At 29.0% G+C, this 10,242-nt stretch overlaps 2 protein-coding genes and 1 non-coding gene across 3 annotated transcripts; 1 reads left to right on the forward strand and 2 right to left on the reverse strand.

Moving 5' to 3' along the window:
- Window positions 1–115: 115 nt before the first annotated feature.
- Window positions 116–1,297, reverse strand: LOAG_02474 (hypothetical protein; the record flags this gene model as incomplete). Its single annotated transcript, XM_003138012.1, has 4 exons — window positions 116–241; window positions 502–593; window positions 1,084–1,127; window positions 1,245–1,297. 4 exons carry the CDS (start codon window positions 1,295–1,297, stop codon window positions 116–118), a joined length of 315 nt encoding a protein of 104 aa, XP_003138060.1.
- Window positions 1,298–6,377: 5,080 nt separating this feature from the next.
- On the forward strand, window positions 6,378–8,967 carry LOAG_02475 (hypothetical protein; the record flags this gene model as incomplete). Its single annotated transcript, XM_003138013.1, has 3 exons — window positions 6,378–6,428; window positions 7,787–7,904; window positions 8,875–8,967. Coding segments are annotated over 3 exons (261 nt in total), but the record flags the coding sequence as incomplete, so codon positions are not given.
- An 823-nt stretch (window positions 8,968–9,790) lies between these two features.
- LOAG_20016 lies at window positions 9,791–9,877 on the reverse strand. The gene has a single exon. It is a non-coding gene; the product is annotated as a tRNA-Ile (tRNA).
- Window positions 9,878–10,242: the final 365 nt, after the last annotated feature.

Genomic DNA, 10,242 nt, shown 5'->3' on the forward strand with positions numbered 1-10,242 from the left:
GGATTTCAATTTCATTCAGTCAAGTACTGAACAGCACAAACTCTCCTCCGGAAATTTGTGTTTAGCTGCAAACTGAAGGATCAAATGAGGAAGCATATGAAGCAATACCCCCAATCTAGCAGACTTCTCCAGTATCCACTCGCTCATCAATAATCGAATATCTCCATGCAGTCCCGAGATTGTCCCCCATCAACATACCTTTTCCGGAGGAGCGATATGCAACAACTCGTTCCATTGTACACTGTAATATCATAAGATATCATCAAGAATGTTTTAGAATGCAATTTATCACCATTTATCATCCCTTTTCTGGATCGTATATTGGCTTAGCTTTTATTTTGTTGAAATCCGATGTGACTTTTTTGAAACTCAAATGATTGACAAAAAATTTCGAGAATTAATGGGAAAACGTGGGCTGACTTTAATTTACAAAAATTTTTGAAGCTGTGATCAAACAGAATGAAATCAGCGGATGATTTTCTTATTTCTATTATAAAATACCTTACTTTCTTCTCTTTGACGATTTATATGAATTTCATTTTCTTTTTTAAGTAATAAATTCTCAACGCCAAATGTCTTCTTACATTGTTTGACTCCAACATATGGGAAATTAAATTTAACACCTTTCACCTTATATGTCTATTTTTGGCCAAGCGATACCAAAATAGATAGGTAGTAATCCGATAAATTTACCTATTCAAAAAGATGTGCTTAATTTGATAATGACTAATGTGATATACTCAATTTCAGTTATACTTCAAATGTTCAGAAATGGGAGAATTATTGTTGAGCAAATTTCTGCATCCAGAGAAAAAGGTGAGATCACCGTCCAAGGTCAAAATAATTCGATGAGTGGTGTCATCTCCAAAGCAGCCATTTCATATTTTGTAGAAAAAAAGGACAAGCAAATAATTGTAATTCAAACGCATCCTCAATTTTACTAGAATTTTTAAAATTAAATAAAAGTTTTTAAAGGCATTGATTCAAAAATAGTAATACTTGTTATTTGTGCAAACAATTTCCGTAATTGTAATTTATAACTAAACAAGTATCATCTTGACCTATAAAACTTCCTATACATACCTACGGTCACTTCTGGAGAAGATTTGTTGTTGGCGATAGGTCTCCTTAAACATAATTTTCTTCTCAATATCCTAAAATTGTTGCATATAAAATGAGCCAAGTTCTGGAAAAAAGTACTTCTGATACTTCCCAACTTTCTTATTTTACATCTTTTTTCAAACCGCTTTTTTGCTACTTTACATCTACTTACACTATTTATGGTCAATTGCTTCATTTTCCGTCCGTGGAATTACGTGAAGGATCGTAAACAGATTACGGAAAGCATGTAATGCTTGATGATGCTAATGTTTCATGAGTAAGCAGTTGAAAGTTTCGTGTTTTATTACTTGCTCAATTTAATTGACGAAATTATCAGTTAAATTAGACAAAATCTTCGAAGGTTATTATTACTTCTATTTATATTTTAGAGAAAGAGAGAGAGAGAGAAAAAGAGAGGAGAAAGGTTGTTCATATAAGTATACAAAAACTTGCTATTTGTCATCCATTCAAATAAAGACATAAAAATGAGGTGTGCTTGAGCTTATTGATATTTTTTTTCCCGTTTTGCACCATATTTAAATTAATTTTGAAATGGATTATTCAATTTAATTCAATTCACAATAGAGAGAGATTGAGTGACAGAGGTCATTAGGATTTTCGGTCATTTAATGTGTATGATGGCACGGCAATACACCAGGAAAGGTTATACAATAACCTCTTGGCAGATGCTTTCAATTTTTCTCAGCTTTTCTGGTTAATTTATTATATATTAAAACTTTTCATAATGAGATAAATGTTATTTTAAAGAGACAAAATTTTCAAAATGCCCATTAGTAAAGGATATGGAAATGCGCAAAATGAAAATCAGGACGAGTGGTTAGTGAATGTTAAAGATGCAAACAAAAGTAGGAGAAGGATAGTTGATAAATTTGATAATTTAACAAACTTTTTCTTTTTCTCTCTTCTACGTCACTTTCATTTTATAATCACATTGTATGATATGATAGTAAAATGAAATACTAACTTAAATGAAACAGTATCGTATTTCTATGATTTATTCATAATTATTTCAAAAAATGAACTATATTGTGAAATGTATGCATATGATTTGAATGAAAAATTCAAGTATACGTGAAATAATTATGATGAACAAAATAAATGAAATCATTTCCTTGAAAAAAAAAACTTCTTTGAAGTTCTAGAAAAATTTTTTTTTTGATTTAAGATTTCAAAGACTTATCAGCCAACAGAGAATAATTAAAAAACCATTTTAGCTGTAAATTTGTGAAACATCCATTGATGGATATTCTGAAAGCAGTTCATTTGGTGATTATGCAAATAGAAAGATAATGAAGACAGATGTGACAAGGTGACAAGATGACAGATATAGCATTAAATACTAAATTCAGCATTTCGATAGCATTTCTCCTGAGATTCCATATGACGTTTAAAATTTGTTTGCTTTTTTCCACAATTTTCGATCATTTTATTCCTTTGAATAATGCATATCTTATCAGTACATTGCTTCTGATCCTAAGATGATGAATCATAAAGCAGCCATCTTATTCATTTCAGTGACTGCATAGTTGACAAATATGAATATTTCACTAATTGCTGCATTTCAGTTACAAACCATTGAGAACTGAAAATTAGTAAACTAAATCTCAAAAAATTAAAAAAAAAAGACTGGAGAAGTAAGTGAGAATTAAAATAATTTTAAGTACATTAAATTCATGAAATATTTCATAGAGGAAAAAACTGGATCATTATAAAGTTAATTCTTTTCTTTTCTATTTCTCATCTCTCTTTACAGGGAAATCTTTCTTTTTTTTTTTTGCAATAAAATTGATAAAATTGTTAGTTTAATGATTGAAACCAATGCATGGAATGATTTTCCATTTGAATGAATTTCACCAAATAATAACGTTTTCTTCATAAATTTTATAATTCTTAACTATATTGAAGGAAAATTTTGATTGAAATTTCAAACTAAAATGTTATATTTATTAGTGAGAGATGAGAAGAATGTCATAAAAATGAAAAAAAAAAAGGTTATGATTATTACTGCGAAAAGATTTTTTCACTTCCTAAACATCAATCAGTTATTCATCAAATTACTTCTCAAGAATTGAGAAACTGAATCATCTGTAACAATCATAAAAAAAAAGATATGTTTGAATTTTAAAAAATATGAACTAATCTTAATTTCATATATGAAATCGTTTATCATTCAATTTAATAAGTGCAAATGAAACATTGATATCAAGGGTAAATGTAAAGTTTGATATTTGATGAATTCTAAACCAAAATATAAGCATGTGAGTAAAAATTAGAAATTATCTTTTGCCATCCACTATTTGGTATCTTTGGAAAAAAAAGATATCTTTTATAATATTTAAAAAGTGTAGCAATACGACCTTTTCTATTTTCACTATATCTATTTTCACTCATTTCTTCATGGCTTATGCATTGTTATATTTGCTTATAGCTGCAGCATTTGATATAAAATCAAATTTAATTAATCCAAAATTCATTTTCATTCAACTAAATTATTTCTTCATTTCAGTTTTGCTTTTCAATAATTTAACTTTTTGTTAAAAATAAATTGATGAATGACATTAATTCAATTGTAAATTGTCAATACAAGAGACTTTTGATTTTGGAGAGAATTAAGGGACAAATGAAAAGGTGTGATCGGATGGTATACAAGGTGGTATCACGTAAACCAACCATGAGGAAAATATGATTTCGTATAATAATAATAATTAGATGAAGAATCTATTGAAAACCTTAAGACTTTCTATTTCCTCTCTACTCCTCCTTCTTCTTTCCTTCCTTTTCTTCCTTCCTCAAAAGTACGCCTTCCACATTCGTGAACTCTTCCCTCATCGGTTGGAATAATCCGATCATGGTCATTCTTGATATTAGTTTATTTGTATATTACTTTGTCCCTCTCTTCTCTCTGATCTTTTATTTCATATTTGTAGCGCAATAAATTTACAAATACATTTATCCATCCAACTATCAAACATCAACTGTCATGTTGAAATCTTTTGAAAAGTACCAAATCTGTATTGTCATCCCACTTCAATATCGTTAACTTCTCTTTGCAACATTTGTAACTTCTCACTTTTTCCGCCATTTCATGATCAGTTGAAGAGGAAAACAAAGTGAATTTCTTGTTTTAGAATGAAAGATATAAAACAGCTTTACCTTTTCCATTTATTCATTCTTGATTTTAAATTCGCATACATATCATCGTCATATTTGATTTTGTTGGCTTATCTGGCTTTTTAGCAATCACGAAATGTTTAAATCTCTCCCTCCCTCTTTCTGTCTCTCTCTCTCTCTCTTTCTTTTTCACAAGTAAAACTCTCATTTACAATCTCTTTGCAAGCTTAATTTATTTGGAATGCAACTAAGACTTTATTCCGTTCTAAAATCAATTTTCATTCTTAACAATTTTTTAACCAAAACAGGTATTCTTTCCGGTCAAAAAAGTTATTTCAAAAATTCACACTGCTAGATTAATGGGCGCAAAATATTAGTATATCTGATAAATGGCATTTTGAAGAGGTGAGAGAAGAAGTAAATAAGTATATGTTCAACAAAGTGCTGCATGAAGGTTAAGTCTCCAATGATCGGTCGGTGACCATTTGCGGATCAGTGCTTTTGAAAGGAAGTTTCTTTCATTCCTTCTAGTGACATTCCAATTCCTATCAACGAGTCGATTTTTTGGATGCTGGAAAGGAAAGAATTTTTCATAGAATGCGACAAATAACAAAATTGCTTTATTGAAAATTTACATTTCTGCAAATTTGACAGTTCACATCCTTTTAAATAGAGCCATTGAAAAAGATTCGATTCTCGTCTGATTTTATCACCAGTCCTTCTTAACGTTATCACTGTTAACAAATGTCATTAAACAATTACTACCTAAACAGCTTGTTTCTTTTCTTTTTTTTTAAATTATTTCAAATATAATCTTGAAAAATGACGCCAAAAGTTACAGATAAAAATGGCTATGATAAAATAGGGTAGGAAATTAAATTTAAGGAAAATGAGGTACTGAAACAAAGTATTACTAATAATATCAGCATTTACTTTAGGCAAAAATTTCTCTTTGAAGTATATTTAAGATGGATCATATTTTAAACCATACCACATATAATGAGATAATATCTGCTAAAACAAGATCCTCCATTGTTGTCAAAAAGCAATTTCTTACAGAATTTAAATACGATTATTGAATTTATTACTGCGAATCTGAAAATAGTTTCATTTAGTTCCAACTATCATCCTTTAGAGAATTCAAATGAGGAAAGTCGATTTTACACCAATATTATCCTCAACACTTTACTAGAATATCAATTTGAAATTTCATTTTGCTCAAGATAAGGTGAAATAAAATAGGTTTAATGATAGTCTTTGATGTTAATTAGCATCCAATTTTTCAAATAAAATTCAGATTTTAGCATTAAATCTAAACCTATGTCATATCGAACACTTTTAGCGTATTCTGTTGGCAATTAGTATTTTGGCTGATAGTAACTACTAACAATTTATTGATATCGAACTCTTTATTATAAGACACATTCATGTTTTTATTGTCCCTCATTAAGAACCATTTATTTGAAGGTTAATTGTGCGGTCATTTCTGTATACAGTGGCAGCACATTCTCTCTTCATGGTATCCTTAACATGAACTCATCGAAAATGAAGTTATTGCTCACCTATACCATTCTCCTGCTTTCCCGTTTCCTCTCATTTGTTCAATCTTCTCTCTCCTCAAACTTTTATCCATTTTCTTTCAGCAAAATTTAGCTTTTGTCCATGAAAGTAAAAGGTCAACTGAACCTTCTAGACTACGGAGAGGTAATATTAAAGGAAATAGTTGGAAATTGTTCTCATCTTTCTCCTTAATATATTCAACTAATGGAAAACAATGAAGAGTACTCATAAAATTTTTCATATCGAACAAACATTTGTCACTCGACCTTCAACAGCATCATTGAATATTTCCCATTTGAGTCCACTACAAGGAGGTTTTCGAGAATACAAAATCAGCAAGTAAGAGGTCAGACTGTTGTTTATACGATGCTGATGCGATAACATTTAAACTATGAAATGATGAATGTGACCTTTGAGATGTGACAGCTTCACTATTAAAATGAATTCGTGAGACATTTAAATCAAAACTGTCACTTTTCTCGAACTTTCTTATTCTTGTGCATAAATTAATCTAAAATAAATATTCGGATTAAAAAGCAAAGAATTTTGTGAAATTTGATATGAGTTAAAAAAAAGGAAAAAAAATGGCGGCGCAAGAGGAAAGGGAAGTGAATGGACGTGTACCCCGGAAGTGGGTATGAGTATTTATAATTAATCATTTCTATGAATAGAAATAGATTAGGGCAAATCTTGACATTACTCTTTTCTCCCACGTCATATCCTCTTTTTTTTCCTTTGTATTTGACATATTATCTCGAAAATGTTTCAGCGTACTTCATAAAATTAATCACATTGCATCATCCCTTTTGTGCGCATTTTGATTTTAATAATTGCTCAGATTGAATTCGAAGTCAGCCCTTAACATTTTTCCCTTCTTTAAAAAGGAGTCAATTTGAATTCGTGACATTGTAATTTGAAAATTAGGAAATTTGAACTTGAAATTTCTAAAGCTCAATTCTCCAAAACTCGGCACTTAAAAAGTTTCCTTTTTCTCATCTAATTTACTGATTTACCTTTTTCATTACATTTCCTGCACAATGTATTTATTGCCTGCAAAGGATCATTCCATTGTAGTCAAAAAATTTCATTTCCTCGAAGATTTTTCGAAATTTTGATCGCTTCAATTTCAATTAAGATATTAATTTTGAGTATAAAATTCATATTTTTCAATTATTGTATTAATTTGACATCGACAAATAATGCAATAGATTATATTTCAAATTTCGATCCAATAAAACATGCAAATTTTACGATGTATTTGTAAGTCGAATCTTGAAAAGTTTTTTCCCGAAATCATGATAATGTACATGCTTTTAGTAATAACGAACTAATTTACTTAAATCTTCGGATGTCTTTTAATTATTCTAATTTTACAAATTAGCTAATTTATATTTCCTTCAATTAATTTCTTTCATTTCAGTCCTTTTACAGACATTAATTCCTTCCATACATACAGTGCAATCTAAAGTTACATTTAAAGTAGTACAAGGTTGCAAATCTGTTTCCAGTTTTTAAGAGAAGGAAAAAAAAGAGGTGGGTTAGGCAACTTTTTCAGAAATCAACTCAAATTGAAGTTAATTTTGATTCGAAAAACTTTTCAAAATTTCATCATTCCTGGTTCATCTGCTGATAATATGCAAATAGATAAAATTCATTTCTTACACTCTAATATAATCATATCAATTAAAATCGTCCAGCTCTTATCATCAATTCTAGGTATGATAATGTTTTTCATTCAGTTAAATTTTCCAAAAATTAACTCAAATTTTAAATATTTTTGAATTTCAGTTTGCTAACTCTGTTCTAAAACAATCTTTTCCCAGTTATTTTAATTTTCTTTTTTCAACACTTTGTCTACAACACGAATTAATTTTTACGCTAAATTTTAATAATTTTTTAACTTGAATTTTTATCATACTTGTATTTTCGTGTAGTTCTTTTTTGACTTGCTTACATGTTTGAAGCATCATTTACTCGAATGTTCAATTACTAGAGTACTCGAGTACTTGAAATAACATCGCTTGACCATTCATATATTTGTCAATATAAAGTTTATATTAGCGATAGAATGATGAGTCGGTCACTGTATATACTTATTACACGTACAATTGGTATGTTTAAAGTTAAGTGTAGGACATGAAAATGACGTCAAGAGAAAATATGTCCTATGTTAAAGATACCTGATTGATATTATGCAAAATATTAACAGCCTTATACATATAGTTAATTAATTTAGATGAAATGTTTTGGTAGGATAGTAGAACGAGGCAAGATTTCCAATTACTGTTTCAGGATCTTATTGTCCTGTTCTTGTTATTTTCAAAATAACAATCATTTACAGCGAAGAGGAGAGGAATTAATTCATAACTGGAAATATAAATAAGAATAATGAAGCTATAGTATATTAATGATTTAAGGACTGATAGAACTATTAGTAAATAAAGGCATGAAATACCTAAATGCTTTCGTTTAACTTTCTGTTAATTTCAAAAACTGCACTTGTTATGGTTAAAATTAATTTATGTTATTTATGAGTAATATTATTTTCGAATTGATTCATTTCAAAATAGGTCACTGAAATTTTGCATATTTTAGTGACTTTTATTTATTCCCTTTCATTCTTACAACAAAAGTATAAAGACTTCAATTTGTCACCTTCATCTGTTCTTATATCATCGCCTTGTCTGGTACAAGCATTTTGCACATCTTTAATCTTAGCAAATTTAATTACCGATTGAACTCTAGAAAAAGAGTTAGGACATTTTAAATTATCATGAAAACACTTTTCGCAGTTTGAAAAAAAAATTATCTAAAAAAATCAGTGCTGAGACATTTGTATAACCGGACTCCAACAATCTTTCACAGTTATCATTTCTGCATTGTAATAATGTGCCCAAGATAAAAACGATTTTACCTTGAAGCAGTGTACAGCTACATTAATTTCATTACTCATGTCATAATTGCTCTAATGTATTTGTATCATATTTTGATTATCCATCCATTTCAATAAATCATCGATTTATTTTGCTATTTTAAAAAGGAAAAGTTCTCACTGGCAAAAAGAAAAATTTTAATTTTTAGAAATGTTAACGGCGCTATTTGGATCATTAGTCATATCAATTGTTGTTACAAGGGTACCAGCAACAGCTTCGGTGTTCTACAATGCAATTCAAGGTTGTTAACTTCATAGCTCATTAAGTATCCATCAATGTTCCATTGTTCAATCTGTTTTACTATTTCAAACAATCGTTCTAAATGGAATGATCGTTTGAATGATTTTTGTTGAATTTTACTTTGAAAGTATTGTTACCGAACAAAAATTCACTTGGCGCTACGAATGAAGCAAAAAAAAGGAGAAAAAAAAGGGAAAAACCCATCATTTGTTTAGTATTTGAGCATTTTTCTTTTAAAATTCTAAATTTGAAGTCCTTAGCAAATTTTGGAAATAATTAGATTGAAATGTTCAAAAAAAAAAAAATTTGCTATAAAATTGAACACAAAAATTATAGCTTTGAGGTGCAAATTTATGCAAAAAGAACAATTGCGACCTTCACATTTTACAACAAAACCGCATAATAACACATCAATGAAAGAAAAATGGATTTAAATTTGAAATTCATTTTGCACTTTTGCAATTATCGTAAATTTCTTAATCGTTTGGCTATAATGTGTGTGTAAAATATTAAAAATACAATATAATAGGCATGGTTATTTTGAAGTAATTTAAATTTTTCATTCGATTGAAATTATGAAATCACTGAATTTCGTTCACTGATGTGATATTGGAATAATTAATTTAATCATTCCTTTTGGAATCATTACAATTTTTACCAATTGACTTTGTGTTCCCTTTTAATTGTCTGATTTTTAGAAAGTTCAAGATGAACTTCAAAAGGGAAGATTATTCATTTCTTAAATTTTCATAAAAGAATTGCTTTAGAAATTATCATATATATAGGACTGAAAAAAGTGGCAACAATTTTGCAAAATGAAGCTTTGCCCCATAGCAGGCTCGAACTGCTGACCTTCGCATCTCTTCGTTCACTTATAAGTACGACGCGCTAACCGACTGCGCCAATGGGGCTACAGTGCATTGCCATCAGACAATAACTCATCAAAATGATTCTCAAAAATAATCAATTAATAATTCATATTTAAAAAGATTTGATTTTTGCCACAAAAAAATCCATTTTCAAAAGGAAAAACTTCAAGGAATTTAAAAAATAAATTAATTAATGTAATGTAAGTGTGAGTTTCTAATTAGGGAGAATGCAAAAAAAAAGGGTTTGATTAGTGCGAATTTAAGTTTTAATGGGAATTATTGACTAACTTCAGGTCGAAAAATAGCACCCTCGAAATTTCGATACATATTATATTTGATTTTTTAATGAAAAAATAATGAAAAATGGAGAATTAATTTCAGATCAACCGGAAGTAGAATGTGGACAA

Source organism: Loa loa, assembly GCF_000183805.2.
Source record: "Loa loa unplaced genomic scaffold supercont3.22, whole genome shotgun sequence".
Lineage (NCBI taxonomy): Eukaryota > Metazoa > Nematoda > Chromadorea > Rhabditida > Onchocercidae > Loa > Loa loa.